The following is a 26,799-nucleotide window of genomic DNA, read 5'->3' as shown; positions in this document are numbered from 1 at the left end:
ACTGCCCTGCCGTGCAGCCAGCCCTTCTCTGGCTGACACAGCCAGCTGGAGATGAGATCAATGTTTCAGGACAAGGAATCTTTTAATCATAATGAAAATGTGATCTTGACTGATCCGAGGTCACATTACATTAATACAGTCTTCAAAGCTTTTTTAATAATACAATTAACGATTTCTGCCATACCATTAAGAGAATTAAAGACCAAAAAGCTTAAGGGGTATTGACCTATTCAGTTTCAGTTTTTAAAATAACCTCAAAGCAACACGGACTTTTTTCCTTTTTTCACTCCCTCCTTTAAACTCCCACATACATAATTCTTGGATGCATTTTTCTATTTGTGCTCATGGATATCACACTTTTAGTAAAGATTTGGATAAGCCAATAGAGGGGATCTCCATTCTGATGAGTTAACCCCTTTCATCTTGTGAACCAACAGGTCAGCCTGGCACCGCTTGCTCTGCAGTAAGAAGAAAAACAACAACATTAATTAGGAAGGTCAAAAACTACAGTTTGATGCAGAAAGAGACTTACTTACACAAAGGCACTGTAATTCCTCACCCCCTTTTCTCCAAGCCAACAATCTCATTGTCTTCCTTAACCTACCATCTCACTAAAGCTCTCACCCGTGCCTTTGCAAATGGCTTGCAAGCTTTTAAAGGAATTTAATAAATACAATTAAAATACACCCTGGCTAATTTTCCTTCCCAATCAGTTCACTCCTCAGCATCAGAAGCCACAGATTCAACTGGTATTTCTCAACAAGTGGTGCTATTAGATGGCCACTCACTGTAGCATCCCTGGGCATCCCTGGGTTCAAACTGCTCCCTCGGCAGCAGTGCACGGTGTGGGATGCTGGCTCCCAGGCATATCCACTGCCAGGACATGGTGGGGCTCAAACTCCCCAGAGGCTGTGATCAAGCAGCCAGGGCTGATGTGCCCTGATACGGCTGCTGAACAAGCAAGGTCAGCATCAGAAAGCTGCAACTCTGTGACTTTCACCCTGGATGAGTTCCAGCATTCAGGAAAAGACTTCAGCCAAGCTGGCACTATATCGTGTGTCCCTGTATCAGCTGGGCTCTCTTCTGTGCTGCCTTGCTTGCTCTCTTTTTTTCAGGCTTTATATATAAAAGCTGTCAGTCCATGCTTATTTTTTAGGACAAGTGGATCCCAGGTAAGTCGTTTTGAATCGATTGCAGACGCTGGCAGGGTTCTGTGAGGCAGAGCAGCCTGCTCTAAGGATCTGTGTAACTCCTGAGTAGGATACAAGAGGGAAAGCAGAACTGTGCCTGAGTAGCAAACACTGCAGACAAAACCAGGGGGGTGTGAAAAATCTGTAACAACAGTGAAGAACACAGCTCAGTCCATGCCACCACCACATGAGCTCATTGTCCTGGGCTGGGGTTCAACCCTGGGATTTGGCAGAGAGGATTCTTTCTGATCAGAGTTACACCAATCCACTGCCATAAATACGGGGAATAATCCAGTATCAAAGCTGCCAGGATTCTATTTCCCTGCATGTCCAGGTCCTGAGCAATAGGATGCTGTCTGCCTCCTAGATTTCTAATACCAATGACCTTTTCCCTTGACTAGGACAGGCAATATTGGTTGTCCTGACCCTGCTATGTTGAGAGGTGAACTATCCACATATGTTTTACCTCCCCTTCAGATCCCATTGTTAGAATCATCTCTGCTGCTGTAATTACACTGCATCAAAAAGACTGACTGGTCTGAGAGTAAGTCACTGCAAGGCTGCAACCAGGCAAAAATACAGAGGTAAAAATCAAGCACTTCTATTGCTGGGAACTGATGTCAGCTCTGTCTTTGGTAGAAACCTGCCTTCCCCTTCCTCTGTAGGCCCACAGCACCACTCCGTGAGCTTAGGCCTGTAAGTCAAAAGCCAGGCAAGGACAGAGCACAGCATGGAATATCCATCTGTGGAAGCAAAGGCTCTCTGAAGCTCTCAGTCTCAGTTACCTCAATGACTAGAAAGACATAAGGTCCCTCCCTCCCATGCCCAGCATGGCAGAGCAACGTGCTTTGCAATCTATTTGACAACTCATGAGGATATTACCTATCGAAGTGCTCGTGTCTTTGATGCCTTAACTGTTCAGGCAGGACATGCTAAATATCATCTTGCAGAAACTTCTGATGTCTACAGGGAGCAAGACCCCTTCTTGACCTTTTCTCTTGCTATTTTGCTGGTTTTGTTCTGTGCTTCTCAGAGCTGCTCCTCCATCCCAGATGCACAAAAGGGGTCAAACTAGCAGAGGTGGCTTGTGCCAAAGGCTTTGGCTTCTACCAAGAGGCACTTTAAAAGGAAGATATTTGTGCTTGTGACATAGAGCAAAGAGGGACAATGCGTCTTTCACTCCAACTGATTTACCCATCAACCTTCTACGCAAACAAGGATAAAAGCAGCATTTCAGTCTGTATTACAGCAGATGGGCTCTGCATGCAGCACAAGAGAAATAGCTTTAAAAAAGATTGAACCAGCCCCAAGATCTGGAGAGGGTGGGGGAATCAGAAGGCTCTTTTATATCATGAGGCTTGAAGACAGCACTTACCAAAAGGCATCTTTGGTTAAGATACTTATTGGAGGCTTGGATGAGAGGGGACATGCCAAGCAAGAAGAAACTCAGAAAATTAGTCAGTTCAAGTAATCCTTTTAGGAAGGGTTTTTGTGTTCTCCCTCCCTGCTCCTTGCAGAAAGCTGGGACAGGATTACTGGTTCCAGGTAGGAGGACTGAAGGTATGCTGCACATCTGTATCTTTTAAAAGCAGCATGAAATTAAAGCCATTAAGCCAAGGCCACTGTGCTGACCAGAGGGCACAGAGAGCTCTGAAGTGTTTCTCCTCTCATGGTCACTGACCTTTAACATACCACAGTCCAGAGAGGCTGAGCTATTAATTTACAAATCCAGTGTTGGTGAATGAATGCTAACATCCCCAAATGCTCTCATCATGGTGAATACAGCCTCTGATCCCCTCCCTGAGAATGCAAAAAAAAAAAGAGAAAAGAAAAAGTTCAACTTCATCTAAGTGTCAGGTGTCTGGGAGAAAAGAATTCTTCCAGATGGAGTTTATTGATCTTCCAAAAATGGAGCCTTCAGTTTAAATTAAAACCAAAAAGACTTCTTAAAAAAACACCGCCAAAAAAAACCCAAACCCAACGACCTTCAAAATAGAAAAAGTCAATAAAGCCTAATGCAAATAGAGGAGATTAAACTGGGACTTCACTATCAAGCTGGACTGCAAGAGGAAACAAATAGCAAAGCAGGCTAATTACAAACTCCTAATTTTGTTTCCCATGTACTTAAATTTCATTGCATGCTCATCTGCAACAAGAAATACATAAAGGCCTAAGACAGTAACAAACAATGAACTACAGCTGGATGCATTCTTTGTTTATGCAGTTGAGCAATAAAACTGACAAAGCAGAAATTCAATTTGGACACTTTTACTTTCCCCTTCTTCTACAACCTCCTTAATATGCAAATGTTAAGAAGTATCCAGGCAGGTGAAGTTTACACTGTTCACTCCCTTCTTCATCCATAGGAAAGGACACTAAAATATGAGTCTGAACATCCCTGATTCACTTCTCCTTTGGCATCTACCTGTTTGGCAGACTTTTGGATGGCTCACTTCTCAGAATCAAGTCATACAAGTCAAAAGTGGTTATTTAGCGTGAATTTCTATTCCCAAACATCTAAAAATTTTGTACAACAGAGCCAGAGTCATCTGCTGGGAAACAATGAGATACAACATGGAAAGTCACACCCAGGGTTCCTGATGAGACAAGAGTACAAAGGGGCAAAACTTGGGTGCAATTTGAATTCTGTGCTACTCCAACCTCACCTTGACTTCACAAATACTTGAAAAAATCATCCCGGACCCGCTGGAGACAACATCCACAGACAAATGAGACTGAACAACAAACCCAAGACAGGCTCTACTACATTCCCATCCTCCTTCCCGAGGAAGCCAAGCCAACCCGGGATGCATTTAAACCCCGGGCACAGTCTGCAGAACCCGAGAGATGACGCAGCGTTGTGCTGTGTAATGGTGCCATCTCGTGGTACTGAGACAGGTGAAGCTGCAAAGGCTTCATTTACAGCGCAGAGATCACAAACCAGACCTCAAAACAGATTGGTTAAGTTTTACAGGCATGGTCATCTGAAAGCACAAGAGAATTCCGTGATGATTTACAAGCACAGGTCACGGCAGCCCCGCATCGCTCAGCGTGACCGGGGCCAGGATGGGGGCTCTGATGATGTTTTGGCTGCTAAAAGGAATTTGAAAAATTGAAAATCTATCTGAAAGGACAAGAAGAACGCAGCAAGGTCAGGAAAAGTTGCCCCACAGAGGCAGATCCAAAACCCAGTGCCGTTCACCGATGTCGTGACAGACCACAAGGTCTCCATCCCCACATCTGAAAGCATCTTGACAGTACCAGAGCCACAGCTCTGTGTCAAACAGAAAACCAAAATCCATCACAGGAGGCTGAAACAAAATTAATTCAGACTAAAGAAACTGGATGCACTTGTAAAGACAAAACTTTAGAACAACTTGCCAACAAACATGGCAGATTTCCCACTGCCCAACATCTGAAAGTCAAAACTGCCAAATCAAAACAATCCCTCTAAAAAATGGGTTGTTTCAACCAAAACCAATGATTTTTTGACACAGCAATCATGCACGAAATTGTCTGGCTTACATTATGTGAAACATGACAGATTAACGTAATGAAATTTCTAGTCTTAAAATCCGTATGTTTACTTGTCTTGAGAGCAAATCAAATCCCTTTTTCAGCTGGCACACACCCACCAGATGACTGCTAACACTAATTTTGATGTTTAACATCTTATTTGCAGGCCAGACTTGAGTGTCTCTGCTTGCAAGAAGCACTGACACAAGCCCCCTCTCAGCAGATCTGCCACCCCTCTCTCACACTCACCTCATTATCTCCTGAGCAGAACCATCACTGTCTCATCATGACCAAAGCGTAGATTCAGAAGAAGATTAAATCTGAGCTTTTGAAAAGTTCCCATCAAAAACTGGAATGCTCTTTCAAGCCTTCGCCAATTTTTTCAGCACCCTGAAACCACCCTATCCCTAAGTAAATGCAGATTTGTTTTAAATAAAAGATCTTCCACTGAGAGAAAAAAAAAAAAAGTGTTTGTGCTGTTGGGTGTGGTTTTTCCTACTCTGTTCTATTAAGACAGTGAAAATACTGGATTTTTTTCTGCTTCAGACCCTCTTAGGATTATTCTGCTCTTATTAAGCAGTGCTTCAGACTGCTGAGAACTGAGTTGCAGATCCAAGCTTCTACATTAATCAGGTACCTTAAAGCTAATATAACAAAACAATAAAAAAAAAAAAAAGGAAACAAAATAAATATTCAGACTAATTGTTCTTTAAATCAGCATTTCTGAAATAACATGGAACAAGCCTCTGCCCTCCTGGAACCTTTAGCCCTGGAGTTTAGTACAGTTAAGTAGGACCTCAGAATTCCTGGCTCTAATTGTCACAAGTTTTGATGAGAAGGAAGATCTCTTTGTTTGATTAGAGAGAACCAAGCACCTGTCGGCATAACCTCAGCAAATGCACCTTTACTTCCTTCAGTTGTCATCATGAGATTTTTTGATACTTAGAACACAAAGAGACACTTAGAAAACAAAAACCTAAGCAAAATCAAGGAAGGAGATTCATACACAGAGGAAAGAAGCAATTTTTCTGTGAGAAGAGCCAGTAGTGGTTTTTAACGTAGCTGTGGATCACTGGCTAATAGGTAAACCAGAAATCCATTTTGGGGATTTTGAAAAATTAATGGTTTTATCCTGTAAATAAAGGTGCCTCCAGATTAAGAATTAATTCAATCTAGTTAGTCCTCTGCCCATTCCAGACTACCTGATATTTCTCCTTAATCCTCATATAAATTAATTTAGAATTTTCTGGGGTCTTCTTAGATAAAATTTTATTGAAAGACTTAAATTCGGACTAAAATTCTGCAAATGTTCCTCACTTGCTGGAACAACCCATTTTCCTCACTCTGCTATTATAATATAGTGTGCAAACTGGACATAAGTTCAGTTTGCCAGGCCACTGCAAGCCCAGAACAGCTTTCATGAGCAGAGATGTAATAATTTTCTATCATATTTCAAAGCAACTGGTATTGCAACTCTTCACAAATTTGGGGTTTTTTAAGTATTTAACCATACCTTTAACAAGAATATAAAGGCTGTTCCACAGGAGGACATGAAGCTTCTAAGCAGTCTTCACAGCACACTCTTGGTGACTTTTCAACAACCTTAAGATCAACTGACTTTATAGTCCTAAATGCACTTTCTTTGCGACAAGAGAACCATAGCAACGTGATTAGGACTGGCACACGATCCAGTGTTTTAATTCTCTTGGCAAAAACTTGTAAGTTCCAATTATAGCATTTCTTTTTTATTTATTTTTTTTTTAAGAGATGCTTAGGAAGGTCTGATTTTACTGTGTCTCAGGCATATGGTTTACAGAGCAGCTCAACAGGGAAGGAGTTACTTGGATACATGAATAAATGCTACATTAAATCATAACCTTAAACAAAAACAGGGTGATGGGGCTATGTGTGAGCAATTGTGCTGTACAAGGAAAGAAATACACATCTCTACAGTGGACCTACAATGCCTGCCCACAGAACTGTATCCCTGGAAATGCTGGATTAGTTTCTGGAAAGAAACAACTACCTCTCCTTGTTCCAAGGCAGCCACTTAAGAATTACAGGCTGCTGGATCTGTTCAGGATTATCAGGATCCTCCTGCTGTCCACCTCTTTGCAAAGCCTTCTCTGCCACTGGACTAAAGATCTGATCCTTTCGAGTTTCACCTGTAATTCATTAACACAACATTCAGACTTCTGAAACTTCCCACTAAAAAAAAAAATAAAAATTAAATATTCTAACACAGAACCAGCCTGTGGTAAAAGAGCAAAATTTCTTTACCAAGCCACAGCATGATAATCTAGTGAAGTACGTGATATTTCCAAGTTAATTGAATGCAAAACATAAGGAAAGAGCCTACAGGAAATAAAACATGTAACATGGAATCTACATGAAGTTCTACACCCTGAGCTTGCACACAGAATTATCACAGTACCTGAACTGAAAAGCAGTTTAATGCCCGTAGCTTGTTCACTCTTCTCTGCACCAAACTTTTTCTGCATGAATGGCCTTTGTGTGCCATCCTGTCCACCACAGGGTTTAAGGCAGATTTTTCTGCTAGAAAAGCTCAAATGAAAGCAATTCAAGATCAATTGTTTGCTCTGAAAGGAAGGTTACAACTGTCATTCTGATACCAACGTGTGTTGTGGTATCTCTCTTCCATAATGCAGGATGTGGTTTCCATAGAAATATCTTCTCACATCAGTACCTACAAGCCCTCCAATTATTCCCCTTTGGACACCTCATGCAATTCAATAAAATCTTTTCAGAGCAGGGAAATAACTAGGCTCAGCTACTATTTAATTACTTGGTGAGAAGAGAAAGAAAAGGACACTTAGTAAACAAAAGCTTTATTTAAAAACAAAACATAAAATGAAGACTGTGTGCTGCAAAAAAAATTTCATCATACCTCAAGAAACTTCTCCACTGTTACAAATTAAGAACAATTACAATTTTCAGGATCACACTGAATTCTGCTGATTTCTGAAATAGAAATTATTGTGTAATCTTCAATTGTTTGGCAGCCTTGCCTCCAACTAATTTCCCAGGACCTACTCTTTTCCTGAGTCCTTTATGCTGCTGAGCATCGCCTGCCCCTTGTTCCAAGTCCTCCTCTTCAGGACTTTGTGAGTTTAAAGTCCCTGCTGCTGTTGTGTCATCTTTTTTCTCCGTGGCATCTCCTGTCACTTGCCCAACCCCAGGAAAGCAGTCAACACTCTGAAATTAGAGCCAAGACAGAAGGAACAGCAAATTATACACAAACAAAATAAACAGTGACTTGATCCCGCTATCAAACACCTCTGTCAGCCACAACCTCCATAAACTTGCAAGGCAAGAAACTCAGCTGCATTTTCTGTATAGAACAGCTTCATTCCTGCTGCTCTGCCTGCCTTCCCAGAAGTGTCAGTGTAAGGAAAACTGGGAGCGCAGGGAGCCTTGATCTGGCTGGGTGGGCTCTGAAGCTGTGGCCACAGCACACAACAAGAGCGTGCACCACAGGGGCTGGAGCCATCACAGCTCCCCTGGGACACTCAGGGCTCAAGGAAACAAACTGATTTAATTGTGTGGCAACCAAAATGTGCTGGGGAAACAACCCCTGCAGCTCTCTGTTTTGCTTCCACTCGTCTCTCCTTTTTCACTTGAAAAAGCTTCATCCCTGTGATTTGTTTTCTCAGACACATGGCTTAGTCTTCATTTGAACCCCACTGCCTGTTTTAGGCCTTGGTGCTACAAAAAGCTAAACACAGTCAGATCTGCAGCTCAGCAGTGAGATAAAATAATTAGGACCATAAAGAGTTTGGCTTATTCATTCTAAAGTCACACTCAAGCTCCTGCACAGAAAAGACCACAAGTTGAGTTCAGAAAGCTACTCCATATGCAAATCTTGGAATTCACTGTACACCTGCTTGGTTACAGCTCCCTTAGCTCAACAAGGATGAAACTAAAGCTTTCAGTGAAAACTATTCTGCGCTCTTTATCCTCTCCAACTATTACAGCTATATAAATTAGCTATAAATAGCATTTATATGTGTGCATGTATATTTATATATAATATAGCTGTGACTACCTACATAAGATAGAGGAGTCAGTAGTAAAACACACCTGTGGATATCTCTCATATTTAAACCTCTCCACTGAAAAGGGAAAATGCCACCAATGGAAAATGAGGTCATAAGATGGCATATTAGTTACTGTACCTTATTCATCTGCTCCAGATCAGATTGTCTGAGTGTACTGGTTGGAGTCTTCTCCATACAAGAGCCCACTTCAGCCTCTGGAGAAACTGGGGGAATATTTTGCCCCAGAAAGAGATTAAAAAGGAAAAAACATTATCATACTTCCATGGCTATTTCCATTTAAAAAAAAAAAAGCACCAGAAAAAGCCACCTGACTCTCACCTTCAATCCTTCTTGCCTTCTTTTTGTTAATTAACCAAACCAGGGTGCCCCATGACACTACCACAAAAACCTATGGTGAACAACTATACTAGAAACAAAATGTCTGTGGGTCTTGAAAGCTCTTCTAAATAGATAATCTGTTCACCTCTTAGACCTGGAAAACCCATATTCCTTTCTCCTTTTCAGAAAATATAGGTACTCTGACCAATTCTGATAAAGAATAATATGCAATCACTTGAAATGTATTTTAATTCTTCTCAGCCTTCCTGGTTTTGCATTAGCTTCACATTTTCATGCTTTATGTATATTACTAAACTACTTCAAAACAGCTCTGTTCACTGCCTGGTAGATTTAGCAACCACGACCAAACCATGTGAAATGATTTCTGTTCCTCCAATCAGCCCCAGAAGAGAAATGTCACCACGTTCCTGTTGCTGAGACTATTTGATGAAACTAAATCTCCTACATTTTTCAAACAGTAAGAACTAATTCATAATGAATGACTGCAGCTATGTGTGACACCATGCTAAAAAGACTGATTTTTATAAATATATGTGTATGTGCAGACAGGAGTATGTGTGTGTATACATGCCTGTGTATGTGTGGACATCCAGATTGAAGTATCAGCTGCAGCAAGCAGAGGGCTGCAGTTCAGATGAACTGCCACTAGATGCAGCCACACCACCTTGCAAAATTGAAAATTCTGACCTCAGGATTACAGAAACCTGTTTTGGAATATGTATGACTGTAGAACCCTTACAAGAACATTAATGGTATTCAATCCTGAGTACTGGTGTGGGAAAAAAACCCATAATATGAGCAAAATATTCAATTTTTCTTCTCGGTAATTTTGTTCCAAAACACAGCATTGCACAGCATTGCAAATGTCAACAGGAATCTAAGAAATCAGAGCAGAATAAGACTTGTCTATTTTCACAGTTGTTGCCATAGATCCTGATTGGAGCTGACAATATTGAATTACATTGTGTTTTGCTTTCTGCATAACAGAGAAAGTAGGAATGAAGCGCTTGATCCCCAGAGAACCCCTAAAGATAGAATCATGGAATAGTTTGGATTGGAAGAGACCTTTAAAGGCCATCTAATCCAATCCCCAGCAACAAGCAGCAACACCTCCTACAGGACCAAGCTGCTCCAAGTCCTGTCCAATCTGACCTTGGACACTTCCAGGAATGGGGCTGCCACAGCTTCTCTGGGCAGCTGGTACCAGGCCCTCAATGTCCTTATACTAGATTTTTTTTTTCCTTATATCTAGCCTAAATCTATCTTCTTTTAGTTTAAAATCATTATCCTTTGTCCTGTTGCACCAGGTTCAGCTAAAATCTTTATCCCCACCTTTCTTACTGTCCCCTTTTAGGCAGTGGAAGGCTGCAGTCAAGGCAGTTCCCCAGCCTCATGTGTATTTTTTACTGACAGCAATTCTGGTGGAATGATATTTCCACATTCTTTGGGTCATTCATCTGTTTGCTTTTCTAGAAGATGGCAAAAAGAAGAAAGAAAAAAGAAAGCATCCTCTCCCCCAGGATCTGCTGAGTTTTGATCTGATCACAGTTCTGTTCAGTTGCCATTAATAAACTTCACTTAGCAAGATTAAAGGAAAGAGCAACACCAGGTTTTGCTGGTTTAAAGCATGAGGAACACAGATATAATGGCTTCAGAGGAACCCAGCCTAGGGCTAAAGTCTGACTGAACTCTCCTGTGGGTGCTGCAGACAAGATGAAACGCGGTGTCTCAACACAAGGTTCCCAAGCCAAAACAGAGCAGGATGAATGTGGGAAGGCAAGGGAGCAATTTGCTCTGGAGCACTCCTTGCTGCACGTCCAGAGACAATGTGTGCCCTTCTTTTGGAACCCAGTGCTTATCACAGCTTGTGTGCATGCAGCAGAGGGGCCTGTCTGGGTCCTCCAACCAGCTGAGCAGATTATAGCAATGAGATCCCCATATGAACTGTCAAAAGGCTTCCCTACTCTGTCGCTATCTTTTGTGAAGCAGGCAGAAAATGCTCCCAGCAAAAAGGACTTACCCTGTAGGAGAGTATTTAGAATCTTCCAAAACCCATAATGAAAACCTTTGTGTTTCCATCCAAGAATGGTATTGGCAGCAATTGAAGGTAATTAAACACACTGCCCACTGGCCATACAAATTTCTTCTTTGTAACAATTTCAGAGAAACAAACCCCTGTCTATAACCCAGACAATATATTGTGCAACAGGGATTTTTTGGGCTAACTTCTACCCTGCTCTAAGTGCACTTACAGCCACTTTATGCCAAGGCTGTGCTTTGTTCAGGATCTCTCAGATGCTCTGCAGTTCCATTTCATTACCTCATAATTTCTAAGAATTGTCCTGTTTACTGTGAAAAGATGAGGGCACTGGATTGCACACTCAGTAGTTTCTCCATGTGCAAACAACAGAGACATCACCTCTCCATGATCACTACCTAACCTTTGATTACATTTCTTATCTTTATAGAACTATAACACAGACAAGTTCACACTGTTTGTTTTAACTCACTTCCTGAAGGGGATGACTCCATCTGAATTTTTAACCAGATATTCACTCGTTGGCTCCAATCTCCTGGTGCTTCCACTTCCCACAGTCGCTTCTGCTCCTCAGGATGAGCTTGCAGGAATTTCTGGCATACTGAAAGGAGAAACCAAGGGGTAAAAGTATGAGTGAGTGAAAAGTACATCAGAAGAGGGAGCGTGTTCTATGCAAAGAAATTCTCTCAGACCTTCTTTCATTACTTCCTTTGGAAAGCTTTCTTCTCCCTTCTCATCTTCCTCCTCTTTGTTTTAGCTGGGACTTTTAGTAAAAGCCTATGTGGAATGGCCTAAACAGTCACAAGTGAGTCCTGTCTGCTTCAGTCCAGTTTATTTCCTTGTGAGTGCAGAAATAAAAGACTTGAAGTGATTTGCTGAGCACCTTCTGGCAAGGCAGCACAGAACAATGTCCAGACACTCAGTAGTTTCAGACTTACAGCAGTGTAGGGTTTCTTACCCTCACTACTCTGAAAGGAAAGGTGTTCCTCTACCTTCCAGCTTTAACCATTCACAGAATGCTACTTTAATCTCTGTTTATAAAGAAAATCTCTGCCTCAGTTTGGTTTTGGGCCAAAACCACCCTCCTTTTCACTGTTGTTACCCTATGCCCCATTGCTAGGTTCATTTACTTCTTTGGCTGTGGAAAAAACAGAAATGGGAAGAAACAACAGAAAAATTACAGGATACCTGTGACAGATGTACAATCACCTTTAAAAGCCTTATTGCCACAGATTCTTATCACTGTCAGTACACACTGACCATCCAAAAATTTGGATAAACTATCGAATTTAGGTCTGCTTATGTTACCAAACTGATGTATGTTCTATTTAGTGGTATCCTTAGGATGTGTGCAGTGTCAAAAGAAGGCACATGCTATAGAACAAACAGTTCAAAGCATTTAAACATAAAGGAGATTTTTTAACTTCCCTAAACTGCCATCCTATCACTTGCATCAACTGCACTAAGATAGCGATCTGTAAACAACAAAATCGCTGTCATACTCTGTCCACTGTAGTTCATCGTTCTACAGAATGGGTAATTTATCTTCAACATTCAGTTGAGTTTAACAATGGGATGTCAAAACAAAAACCCTAATTCTGGTATGTAAACATTTGCCTTACAGTAATGAGCACATCACAGACATTAATTTTATACAAGGATATCCAGACTAAATTAATCATTCCAATAAAAGCTCCTAAAACTAACACATACTAGAACTCAGATATGTGCTACAAAGCTTTTTCCTCCCTTTTGGGCATCTACAGCAGCTTAAATACCACGTCCATGTTAAATAAACTGTCCACAGCCTCAGAGATTTCAGTACAGAGATTTAAAGGTTGCATTCATTTGTCAAAGTATGAAAATGTGGTTCCAATGAAATTAAAAGCAGACAGTGACTTCAATACGCTCAAAATTTAACTTACAGTATTGGTATTTTTATAAAAGAAAACCTAATTAAAACATGATGCAAGTCAAATTTATTCAATATTCTCTCTAAACTTAATTGAGACAAAAGCACAGTCTTCCAATATATTGCTAGTGTTAACACATAAGAAATGCAGCTTTCTCATCCAGAGTTTCTAAAGCCCTAAGGTCTGCCAAAGAAAAAATGGATACTATTGGGAGAAGGAATGCTGTCAATATTATTCCCCCCTGAATTTAGAAGTAGCAGTACCTGCTCAGATGCTTTTGAATACATTCAAGGACACGACATAACCAAGAGAAAGAAGAGATGTGGCCAAAATTTTGTTGACATTTATTAGGAAATAACTGGAAAGCTGTAAGTAAATCAACACATCTCAAAAAAAATTATTCTGAAGACTGCATTACACAGAGAGCAATCCCAGAAAAAAGTACTTTTCTGAAGAGGACAGTTGCATAAATAACGTGAGCACAGTTTGTTTTTTTTGTGAATTTTACTAGCAAAACCAGAGTTTTGACCTGAAGACAGAGAAGATATATGACTACTTTGTGATCTTTTAAAAGTGTCAAATGTTCAAAGACAGTTGATACAAAACAAGTACTGATATAACTGGATGACTGAGTAGAGCCTGGATATTTGGCTTATTAAATGTAATTTCTTAAAAATGCAAGATCTACAAGAGCATTATGTGCATAGTGTGGGCTTGACAAGATCTTACAAGTCTTCTCCCTGTGGTGTCAAATAAAATGTGTAAGTCCCTGTCTAGGGCAATGACATAGTTCTACAAGAGAACAGTTCTAGGAACACAAAATGTCAAACAGGCACTGTGAGTTTTTGTGCTTTTTGTTGTCTTACATAAATATTGGCCTACCTTTCCACAGGAAATTCCAGATGGCTCTGGAAAAGGAACCAGTTGCAGGCTAACAACAGTTAAGTTCAGACAAGGGCACTGAACTCTTACACAGTGAAGACAATCTTACCAAGACCATATTGAAAATTATACATTATACATGACCCTTACCTAACGTGTCCACATCAAAGGATTTACCTTGATACATGGCAGCAGAAATAGGGCAGCTGATCCCCAAGGCATCCTCAGCCAGGAAAGACTGACAGAAATCATGCAACATTTTCATCCCTAGGCCACCTCTTCTGTACTTTCTCTGGACGAATATAGTGTCCAAAACTGGCAGCAGGTAACACTGGCTGGTTGTACCATCACACAGGCTCCCTGAAAACAGACAGGGAAAAACACATCCATTTGCAAACAAAATCAGTATTGCTGCACTAACTGCTGTGTGATTTCAGCCACACACACTGCCCTGTACCTTCCCACAGGCTGTGAGGATGTTCCCAGCTGAAGTGCATTTGCATAAGCAGTAAAACACTTTCCTGGAAGATTACTTGGTGCCATGAAATGGAGAGGACCTGCCTAAGATGTGGCTGACAGGTCTCACCAGAGTCTTTTCCAGACTCTGATTCTTCATAATCACACTATCTTGGTGCACAGGTAATGTATATAGGAAAGCTCATTGAAAAGATATAAATGGTCTAAAACCAAATAGATATAAATATTCTGAATGTAATGTCCGTATACTCCTTTATATAAACAACTGAATGGTGCACTTTAAGAAAGCACGGTAAGAGCTCCTTTTAAGTTACTCCATTTCTACTGAGTGCTGATTTATTACATATGTAATAAATATGTAGTATTTATGGTGTTCTATTCCATTACTTGAACTACCACTATCAGTGTTAAACCCGGGGTTTCACTCCAGGACAGTCCTTACTAACAAACACATTAACTCAGTTAACTGAAATCACGGGGCCTTGACATAATGCACTACATGTGGACAAAATACAGATTCAAGCATAAGCCTCCAAACTATTAAAACTAGCTCTCAGTGAAAATTGTCAAAAAAAAACCCAAATCACAGAACCAAGGGATTTATTTTGCAATCACAAATGGTAAACTCAAACTGGAATCAAGAGATAATTGATTAAGAACAGACATTCTGCATCCAAAATTTTGATGTTCACCCTAACCAACCTATGGTCCAATTGCTGCACTTCCATTCAGTGCAAAATACCATAAAAACAGAACTTCAAACATTGTTGGAAAAGGGTGGGTTGTGGTGGTGTTTATAACCTTTCAATACTTGTAACACATGATGGGTAGTTACTCTTTTTGTTATGAGCCAAAAAATTGAGTATATCCCTGGTCCCATTGTTAGCTGCCAACCCAACAGAGATGTCAAATTCCAGCAGAATTGCACCATCCATTCTAGGGGACAAACTTTTCCTCATGAAGTCTTTAAGAATTCCTGCATGTTGAAAGTGTTCTTAAGTTTATTGTTATCTCATATAGTCTGTCTCCTATATACCCTGATGAGAATGCTGTGCAGCAATCCCAGGAGCTGAGTGATTTATGCCTGAGCTCCTAATTTTGTGTTGAGAAGATGACAAGAACTTGTCATGTCTACAGGCACCATAAATAAAGAAACCATGAAGCCATTCTTCACCTTGTCCCTGGGAAACACATCAGGAGAGTCACAGCCCACAGGCATTCAAAATAAAATAAACAAACAAACCAACCTTTGGAACAAAGGCCACTTTGTCCCTGTTTCCCATCAAATAGCACAAGGTTACCGTAAGCTAATGGTGGCCTGGAGGTGGCCACTGGGCTCTCACACATTTGGTTGAGAGGTTTGTTTCACTGTTGGAACACACAGACAAAGTTTTGAGGTGAGGGAGGAGACAGGGAAAATAAGGGCATTGGTGATGGAGAGGGAAGCATTCATGCAGTCTGCTCTTGGAAAGCCTTTGATCTGCTTGGTTATGTCATGAGTGCCAAATGACCAACTTAGGAGCCAGCAAAATGGCAAACAGATATTACAAGGGCAGGAAAGCAGACAGCCATTAGCATTCCCAAAGAGCCACAAACCAGAAAAAAAACAACAATCTGGTCCCCACATCCAACAGACCCAAACAAAACAAGGTTGTGCACACTATTTCCCTGCTGAACAAGTTGGCTTGGCACACACATGTTTGGACAGGCCTGGAGCAGCCTGAGCGCTTGTGTAAAGGGTGGGGAATATTTCTGTAGAGCAGAACCCAAGGTCAACCCATTGTGTGAGTTTGTATGTGAGAAGGAGAACAAAGGTTCTGGCTTCAATAAAATTAAATGAATTCATGTCTGGACTGGTATGTAGTAATTTCATTTTCATTACAGCCAGAACCTTCAATCTGCCTCAGAAATGCACATTAAAAATATTATTGCTAGCAAACAGAGGGAGACAAAAGCAATTATTCAACAAGATTTCAGCTAATTGTCTGTCAGGTGAACTTCAATGCCAAATTTATTTTTTTTCTAAAAGAAATGTACATAATTGATGAAAAACTAAAATCCTGTTACCTTTCTAAGGATCTGTTTCTACAGACTAGCACCTGGGCCACAGTATCAAAAGATATTTCCAAAGGCTTGTATGAAGAAAAGTGTGAAATCAATTTGAGCTCAAGAAGCCACTTCCAAAGACCATCTCTAAGGCTCTGGTGTAGGAAAAAAGCAGAGATTAGGCCAGGGTTGCATTTTTGCTTACTCCATGTCTGCTGAAGAGTTTTTGCAGTCAGGTGCTCTCAAACTGTGACTTGTGGAGCATTTCTAAAGAATAAATAAGAAGCCAACAATGCATTTACTCCTGATACACCTATATTGGTTAAGGCTGGGTTAAGGCTGGTTTGATTCACATCACTCCACACTTCTACTACTAAGATTTGTCAGGAGGGAAGGGACAAGCTTTGACAGTCTGACTCTTTTGTTTTTCATACCACAGCTTGGTCTGCAGCTGGGCAGCTCATATGTGCTACAGAGAGGGTAATACATAACAGGGGGGGAAAATAAAGTCTATAAAAAAGGGATTTTGTTCTGGTTTGTTCTCCAAAGCACCGAGACACTCTTGGCTCACTGCATCCTCCAACTTCTTATTGATTTATTTGCATCATGAATCTTCTACATTTATGTGAAGGTAGTAAAGTCCATTTTCAGTAATTACTAGTCCTCAGTAAATAAGAAAGGAAAAACTTTCAGGGAATTGCTCTCACTGCACAAGAAACAAGTGTCTGTAACCGTGGTAATTAATCCTACATCACTACACAGAACACATTCTTTCTGAGCTTTTCACACAGAGCACGAAATAAATACTTTAAACAATATAAAACAGATCCAAAAGCCCAAGTATTTGTATGAAGGCTTTCTGCAAAATATTTCATTTTCAGGCTGCTGCCCACAGAGAAAGGTACAGGAAGAGGGAACCATCATTTCCTATCGTACCTTTAAGTAGCTCCATTTAGTGAGGTCTAACTGCTCAGCTGTCTGACATGGAAGCTGCTGACATAGATAAAATTGGAGACATTTATCTTGGCACGTGACAAAGTGTCTTATCAGCCTCATTAGTGGCTTAGTACATCTCATCAATCTCTAGTATACCCAGTGGTAAATGCAGCATGCCTGTCATTGGACAGGAATAGGCACATTCCAGAGAGGCCAAGTTCATGATCTGTGTAGTCATGAATAAATTTTGCTTTAATAAAGGTGTCTAATGCTCAAGAAAAGTGATAGCTCTTCTCATTGAAGAATGAGATTTCTGTTTATCTGCACAGCAGGTGCAAGGTGGCCAGTGCCAGAAGTGGCCAAATTGTCTCAAAACCTTGACTTGCAGTAGTTACTGCATCTCTGAGCAAGGCAGGTACTCGAGACCATCTGTGCCTCCTTAGCTGGACTATTAAAAGAGATCCAGTTAAGGATGGTCATAAGATGGATGGAAGCATGGAACTGGACCAAAATTACCAAGTTCACTTTGTGAAGGCCACCTAGGAACTGGAAAATGGAAATTAATTACAATATTGCCAATATAGTTAATTGGAAGCATTGAAGTGCATTGAAAATTTAGTTTTCATAACGACACTTAAATTTGCAAAGATAGAACAGACTCTCTGTTCCTTGGTCACCACTTCTGTGATTCACCCAGAAGACTTATGTTTGTAAGAGCCATGCTCCACAGACCTTTTCTGGCCTATCTGCCTCCACTGAAGCATACTTTTTGTCACGCTGTAGATAATGGAAAATTCATAGATGAGAAGTACAGTTGAATACAACATCAATATGAGAATCTCAATTACTCAGTGAAGAAAATCAAACTGGAAAGAATGGTCAGGTAATTGCAGAGCATGGAAATAAAGGGAATCAGAATCACATGCTGGGCACAAAGGAAATTTTTTTTCCTAGGACCAGAAGCTGTAAAAGAGGTCCAACATAATATTAACTCCTGTAGTTAAAGCTTCCTCTACTAAATGTTCTGACCAGGACAGCAAAAGGAAAAAGACCTAACATTAATATTTAGAAAAATAAATAATGAAAATATGTAAAACAACCATGTGAAATACAGCTTCTAAGTGAAGATATTTATCTTAGTCTGTTTTGGGCCTAATAAATCCAGGGCTCTTCTAAAAAGTAGAGAGAATAGAATCAGCCACAGCATGGCTGGTATGAAATTGAGATCACAGAACTTCTGAAAGAGGAATTATTTTCTAAATGCGTACATCAAATAGCAAAAAGCAGCAAAAACAATCAGTTTCAAGCTTCCCGAAAAGGCTTTGGCAAAAGACTGCAGTAATTTGTGACACAGGCCAAAAACTAACAAATATAGCTGCCCAGAGAAAAAAAAATCTGGCAAGAAAAGGCTGATGCTGACAAAGCTGGACTTGAAGGATTTGTATTTTATGTGGACCTGGTTTAAAACCAAACTGTGACTCTCAACTTACTCAGAAACAGTTTCAACTTGGCTAATACTCCACCCATAACAGACTACTGTGCACATTTATTTTACTGAAGCATGAATCACTACAGCCCCTACAAGTGTTTCTTTCCAAAAGCTTTGCTCAGGAATATTTACAGACTTAAAGGAAAATGTACTTGTGTTTGCCATTACAAACCAGTTCATCAACATAATCAAAGATACAGATAAGGCTCCTTGATCATAGGCTGAGTCCTGATTCCTCACTGATGGTCTGTACAAGCTACACCTCTGTGTGTATCAGGATTTTTCCATCCCAAAGAGAAGAACATCTTATTGTTGCTGGCCTTTGGGACTGCAGCAGAGAAGGCACCTTCAGAGTGTCCTCTTGAATCCAAAACAACAGATCTCTCCAGCTGCTTCTTTTCTCCCATTCTGGATGGATGGCTACTGAGTCCTGACTTGGACAGTATTTTACTTCCAAAGATCCCACTTTCTCTGTGAAGATGATTCCCATGAATCTTAAAAACAGACTAGGAACCAGCTCCTGCATGGGGCACAGACTCAACTGCATACCTGGAATTATTCCAATTAAGCCTCTTCCACTCCAGACTAGTTAACAGCAATTATTTGCATTAATACAGACTTTGTGTTTAATAAAAGATCTTTACTAAAGCTAATCAAGTATCCCTAAAGAATTAAAACACATTTTGTTTCTTTTCTATGCCACTTAATCGATTAATGATGAAATCAATTCATCATCATCATCATCCTTTAAACTGGGAGTACAACTGCACAAAGCATTCCAGGACTGATCTAGTGCACACACCTTCCTCTACACAACACATCCAAGGATCCTCTTCTTGCCACCACCAACTCCCAATAAATTTTCCAACTGGGAACTGCACTCCTTTTTCAGGTATCATTCTTTCCAGGATGCAGTCCTCCTATCCTGTGCATAGGCCCTACATTCTTTGTTCCTAGATGTACAATCTCCTACTTGGCTGCATTAAAACACATTTTATTGGAGTAAGCCAGTACCTCAGATCAGAATAGGGTTTGGAACTATCATGTTTAAATGAAAGTAACATGGATGGCTTCCAAATTCCAGGAAGGTTTGTTCCCTAGATTAATTCTGAGGGAGATTTCATATAAAAATGTAAATGAGAGCCAGGATTATTTATACTTATAGATAAACAAAAGGATTACATTTCTAGCTATTAGGAACAGTGGAATTGTGTCTCTAAAATGACCTTACCTTTCATCTTGACCGAGTAAAAGGCAGCAGCCTCGCCGCTTCTCCAGAGTATCTTGGCACGCTCGGTGGCAGAGTGAGGTAGAAAGAATGCATCATTAGCTGAACTCCCTTCCAGCATTCCAAAAATAATGCAGTTCAGAACAAAGAGGACAATCCTCTCTCCAAATGTCTGGACCTTAGAGAAAAACAAAAACAGACCAAAGAAAAATGAGGCAGAGAATAGTATTTTGCATCTCATGAAAGGTTTCAAAATCAAAAGAGGCTGGGAAGGAAGAGGTCAGGAACCATGTACACTTAATTTGGGGAAAATGCCTCCTGAGTTGGTTCAGCTAGAATAACAAAAACAGTTTTTCCTAGTGTTTCGCCCTCTATCCAGTGGGCACAGAATAATTTAGTAACTATTTATAAAGCTTGACATATCTCTTGTTGTCAGAGAGAGGAATTCTAAAGCAGCAGAAGTATCTTGATTGCTGTCACAGTGAACTAGTCAGAGATTTGGAACCAGGATCAAGGTAATCTAATCCTACTCAAAAGTGAAAGATTGGATTCACTCTGTGGGCCTGCTCACCTCTCCCCATTACCTGTGTTGCCACAGCATTGAAGAATTTAGTGGGCCAAGACCTTACTGAGATAGACACTATACAAAACAGAGAATAGTCTGTCCTAACCAGCTATAATCTAGGTGTTACATAAACAATTATACTATATAGGAGACAACTGACAGGAGAGGGAGATGGAGGAATATAAAAGAACAAGATTATATTGACCATCAAGGTAAAAACTGATGCCAACAAGCTTCACACAAATGCTGAAAAAGAAATGAGAGCTTCCACAAATAACAGCAATTTACCTTTTCACAATGAGCTAAAGGGGGTAAGATTTCTATTTTCAGACATTATTTTCATTCTCTGTTGATAAAGAGATGCTTGAAAGCTTCAAGGCCTGTGTTCCTGCTCCAAGTTCTATTTTGCAAGGATTGTTTGTTATCTCAAAATCCCTCCAGTTCAGTTACCCATAAAAACCCTACTTAATTCTGCAAATAATTAAACTCTATGTGTGACAGGAAAAGATGATAAAGGAATAGAATCATTAAGGACCAAAGACACTGAGGGTTGAGTAGGAAACAAAACTGACTTAATAACCTCATGGCAACACAAAGCTCATAATCAGCAGGCATCTCATATTTTAGCTGAAAACAAATGAACACAATATAAATATTATCCAAGGAAAAAAAAAATCCTAACTAGCTAGATAAGTCATTGTTCCAAAGGGTAGTAACACCTCCCACCAGACAGTTAATGTGAGAAATTATTGCTAATGTAGTAATTCAGTTTATGATTATTCCTTTAGTAGGCAGTGAGGGTAAACTAAAATCCAAAAGAAAATAAATCCCACAGATGAATCATAAACTGCATGCACAGAATTGTTTAGAGAGGTCTAATGTGCATGTCACTTTGTCCAGGAGACATGAAGCACTTGGTGAGCCTCAGAGCCCAGATCCCACAGGTTCAGAGCAGGAGCTGTAGGAGACCAGAGACAATTCTCTATGACTGTTCTGGCTGTGAAGCTTCAGGCTAAAGTCAACTAATCAAATTAGCATCCTCACCAAAACAAGCCCATCTCTAGCAGGATCAGCTGTCTTCACAACATCTTCCACAGGCCACCAACGCTGGCTCAAATAAATTGCCAAAACTACAAAAACAAAAACATGGGAACACGTTACCCACAAATACAAAGTGCATGCTGAATTTTTCCACAGGCAACCTCAGATCTACTTCTCCCTCCAGCTGACTCCAGTCTGTTCTGCTGTGACACCAGAACAACAAGTGAATTTCAATTTCACCTCCGCGTCCCTTGATATCCAATTTTCAGTACTGCATGAGGCATCAAGGGAAGGTAATTTTTCTCAGGAGCTGATGTGACTTTGGTGTAAAAGCCTGTGCTCCATATGAATAAAGCACTTCCTGCTTAATAGTAAGTTCTGTAGCACATTAGGTTTGAGTGGCATTTGGGACAGAGGAGCTACCTGGATAAAGGTTACAGTTTTCAAGTTTCTTTCAAACTTTCTCCAGCCCACACACACATATTTGAATATATCTGAGTGCACATATTTGCACTCATGCAAGTCAAACACAAAAATTCTCGTATCTGCTTTATCAAACAGCTTTTCAGCTCTCTCTATGATTAAATTTCTATCTATGGGTACCTTTTGAGTACAAACTCCTAAATCGATGCATGGCCAGATATTCTCAGAGGTTTAAATGCACACAGAAAGGTTTCTATCAACAAAAGACAGACATAGACACACATAATAAGGTACACTTTGCCCTGAAGCAAAAGTGTATCAGCAACCCACGCAAGTCAAGTCCTCATGTAGGTGTGATGCAAAACTTGCACCCCACTTCTTCCCAGCCTTCCTCAATTTTTCACATTTGCAGGAACAAGTATTTAAACCCTACTCCTACATGTTCATCTACAGAATTCATTGCCTGCCAATAGATTTACAAGGAAAAGACTTGAAGAAGCAACAGTGACACTGAAATTACTTCTAAGCCTTGTTCAGAAAGAAAAGTTTTGACATGGGGTCATTTCAAAGGATGGAGAATAAATTTTAAGTGTTTAGATGAGGTTTTGGAATAAACACAGAAATCTAATCATTTATGACCACAAACACATCAAACAGCAAATATTTCAGCAAAAAGCACTTTTAGTATCTGTGCACTGGTGACATTCACCTAAAGTACATGGCCACAATTTCAGGATTGCTCAAGAGCACCAGTATCTTTAATATCTCTAAATAGGGCATCTACCATGTCCATTTTTATATAGAAAGGTAGAATATAATATAGGGAGAATGTTGCAAAGAACAGCACAGAGTTCACATGTCCTGAGTCCTAAAACTGCTTGAACAACTGGCTCTAACCTAGCCAGCTACAGACAAATAGAAAGTTCAAAACCATCTGTGAGTTAGAGACAAATTCACACACAAGGAAATTAAATTACTTTAAGGACAGGATTCATCATTTACCTGTTTTAGCCTCAGGTTATACAAATGTCACTGATGCACACAGGTTAATTTCCCATTTTGCTTCAGACTCTATCACTCCTGCTAGCTTTAAGGCTGGGGATTGGGCTTAGCTAACTTATATTTCCAATGAATTATTAAAGCATGTGCCAGAAAGCATTACACTTTGTGTGCTGGGTTAACAAGGAAGAAGTATTGCACGCAAGGGCAGATGCCTGTTTATAGCACCAGACTCAATTCATTAAATATTATGCACTTACTTGCATGGGATTTTCATACTCAGTTTCTGTGATGGATTCAATCTGTTCCCTCAAACCCTTCCCTCTGCTTTCAAATGCAGCAGCCACTGCTCCATTACACATCCATGAAACATGCAGCTACAAAGGGAGCTGAGTCGCACAAAGGGGACATAATAGGCCAAATGCTGACTTTAATAAGAGCTGCAAAGAGGTTTGGCACACAGTTCAGACATACAAGACACATAGTAAAGGTCAAAAAAGTTTTTCAAAGCTTTGAGGAAAACAGGAAGATGTATGACCATGTTGGAAGGAGATGCTTTTATAGAACATTTACTGTGCTATTCAATAATTTAAATGTGTGGAAGGGAACACTAGTTGACATAGCAACTGTCACATCACATTACTTGAGCAACCTTATCTATATGGATGCCTTCCTTGAAGGAAAAACATTTCTCCAAATTTCACACACACAAACATATGTACTTTGCTTTTTGTTATCATTTTTCAAGTCAACATCTGGTCCACAGTTAAATCCATCCATGCTTCCCCATACTCTCATTTCCATTTTATAATCAACTTTGAGGAACACTGTTTCAAATGCAAACATGATTTGTGAGACCACATGTTCCCTCTCTCTTCAAGTCTTCTTGTTCTTTCCAAAACATTCAGTTAAGTTCACCTGATCATGAGAGATGGAGTTATTGCCAACACACATCACCTGAACCCTGTGAATCATGATGTGTGTGAGTACAGTGACCTTGCCACTGCAGGCCCTGATGTGCTGGATCTTGCAGTTGCAAGACCAGGTGAAATGCATTTCAGGTCACAATTAATGGGGTTTACACATGCTCAGGTGGGTGGCTTTCCCTGTAAGCACCAGCTTGATCAACCTGAGTACTTTCATCACCTGCACTCAAACACCTGGTTCCAAGAAGCTGACAGGCAGCAGAGCACAGGACTCCACAGCACAGGGTGTTTGCAATCCAGGACTGAGCTGAATTAGCATAATGCAATTGTGATTATGAAATGTCTACTTTTGCTGGGCAAACATGGATCTCTTCCCAATTCAGGCCTGGATTATATTTTTACTTGCTAGGCTATGGTGGCCAAATGTTCCCACACTGGTGTGCAACTATTTAAATGAAATGTGCACATCAGGATTCTACACACAGAGCAAAGAAGAAAAAATAAAGCAACATCCAGCTTGGCCCATCTTTTTCCCCTGGCTTATCTGAATTGCTGAAACACATCCCTCAGTTACAAATTAAATAAAGGTGATGACACATATGAGAGATGTAATTAGAGTTTGTTTAATAAATATCTGAGATAAAGCAGTGGTACTTTCTGTAACATCATCTTTACCTTAATTCTGTCACTATTTCAGATTGTTGACACACTTAAAGAGGTCGCTTTTCCAAGACTTCCACTGTGGAAATACTCTGATACTGGAACAAGCTCCAGTATCCTACTTTGAACTGCATTCTGCAGCATCAACATATCCTGAGCTAGCTGATTCCCTGTCGTTATAATGGAAAAAGAGCATTTTCCACTCTTTTCTATGAATTTTATCAAAACAAATACATTAAAGCTTGGGAGGCAGGTAGATTCCTGCTGGAATGGCAGCCATTCATTGATCTTTCCTGCAACCAGTCACATTTTCTTCTACAATTCAAGCTTCACTCTGTGATTTGTTGCAAATGTCTTGTGATAAATGTTCCAAGGCATCTCACAGTTATTGTGAATTATTAGATGCAGCATACAGAAAATGCCACAATAAGGTATGTTTATTTAGTGTTATAAAGATGTTAATCACCCATGTTATGCTCTGTAAGCCTTTACAATGCAATTTACATTCTCATAAAAAATATCTGTACAGACATACTAACAGAACACAACACTCAGCCCATCAAAACTAAATTAAAAATGCTTCCAACCAAGACCAAGTCCTACAGAAAAGCTGCCATACCCATTTTCTCTTTGAAATATGCAGATCATTTCAAACCACAAGCTACACATCACTTCTGGACAACCCATCTTATCAAGATGATCAGAAATAAATCTCAGTGGTAGAATCCACCCCTGTTTAAACCAATTTTCAAGAATTAAATGCCATCAAACTGAAACACAGTATGTGGGGCCAACCAGGAAATTTGCTTCTAAGAGTGCTCCTGCTGTGTGGAAGAGAACTAAAATGCAGATGCAGCAGACAGGTGGAGGAAGAGATGAACTACAGCAAGATTGTTTCCCTCTTCCATCTGGACGACACTTGTTTCACAAGAAAAGTGCAAATCTCAAGCCAGGAAAAGAAAATTATGTAACCTGTTAAATGTTATCATTTAATGTCCTTAAAATAACAAAGACTAAGTTAAAATATATTGCCTTTCTCTGAAGGAGTTGGTTTTGAATTAATTTGATCTGTTCACTGGTCAGAACAAAAGGTCATGTAGGTGAGAAAATCCAGGTGGAGTTGGCCCATTAGCACAGTCTGCCACCCTGAGAGTCAATTCCAAATCTGCTGAGATGTTGGAAAAATCTTAGGACAAAATATTTCAAATGTATATACCCAATAGGTATGTACATACATCCCAGCAGGCTTTAAAGAACTAATGAAAATTTATTAAAACTCATCTAAAGAAAAAAAAATCACATCAGTCAAATCTGATGTATGCAGGAAGACCGGCCACATGTTTATAGTATATAAAACTAAGAAATAAAGAACTTCCAGAAAATCCTTTAAATCACACTTTTGGAAGGAAATATCCAAAACTACATGATGTAGGCCTTATTTAAATAACCAGGCTTAGAGATCTCTCTGTTCCTCTGACTCTGGACTGGTAACTTAAGCTGAAATTTTGCAAGGGAGGGTCACAGCAGTCAGTTAGGCTGTTGTTTGTAATATAATAAGGTGTTTATTCTGCTAGGTTTAAACATTTAATGAAGATAGCTATCAGGTAATTTAGGCTCCAATTGGACTTGTTTGACCTGTTCCTGTGAGAAATCATTTTTTCTTGTGTGCTTGTATCTCATTAATACTTCTTGTTCCTAATACTATGAGATCATTTAACTGAAGAGCTGTGCTAAATGCACTTTCACCTGCATCTATTTAATAATTCTTTATTTCTGCATTGTAATTACAGATCCAAATTCCTCTTGTGCAGCCTAAACTCAGCGCTGTTTCCAGCTACATTCCTTTGAACATGAGTCAGGAGAGCACAACTGCACCAAGAGCAAGTCTTGCCTCTGGTGTAGATGCTTCTCCCCTTTATCACACCAGTGCATACCTCTCTTCAGAAAAACATTAATGGAATATATAAATTAGTGTCAGAAGAGTAATTCTACATCAATAGCTTCAGAGGGACCAGAAAGTCTTTTGACTACACTTGGAAAGGTCTCCTACCT

General features: G+C 40.0%; 1 protein-coding gene across 6 annotated transcripts in view; it reads right to left on the bottom strand.

Moving 5' to 3' along the window:
* Positions 1–327: 327 nt before the first annotated feature.
* Positions 328–26,799, bottom strand: part of FAM169B (Protein) — a 42,705-nt gene continuing 16,233 nt past the window's right edge. For 4 of the 6 annotated variants that reach the window (XM_023933860.2, XM_023933859.2, XM_086849754.1 and 1 more), the window contains 6 exons: positions 21,743–21,828; positions 20,137–20,311; positions 14,135–14,317; positions 11,635–11,763; positions 8,903–8,988; positions 7,540–7,922 (listed from right to left, as the gene is read on the bottom strand). In XM_023933860.2, the coding sequence (XP_023789628.2) occupies positions 7,701–7,922; positions 8,903–8,988; positions 11,635–11,763; positions 14,135–14,317; positions 20,137–20,311; positions 21,743–21,828 (881 nt within the window). In that variant the 3' untranslated portion in view covers positions 7,540–7,700. Of the gene's footprint in view, positions 459–3,615; positions 3,740–6,219; positions 6,347–6,732; positions 6,872–7,140; positions 7,263–7,539; positions 7,923–8,902; positions 8,989–11,634; positions 11,764–14,134; positions 14,318–20,136; positions 20,312–21,742; positions 21,829–26,799 lie in introns of those variants that run through there. The other 2 variants (XM_086849755.1, XM_086849758.1) reach the window with 2 other exon arrangements.

The sequence above is a fragment of the Cyanistes caeruleus genome, chromosome 13 (assembly GCF_971803275.1).
Source record: "Cyanistes caeruleus chromosome 13, bCyaCae1.hap1.1, whole genome shotgun sequence".
Lineage (NCBI taxonomy): Eukaryota > Metazoa > Chordata > Aves > Passeriformes > Paridae > Cyanistes > Cyanistes caeruleus.
Note: the sequence above shows the minus strand (reverse complement) of the source record. Positions and strands in the feature narration are given on the sequence as shown.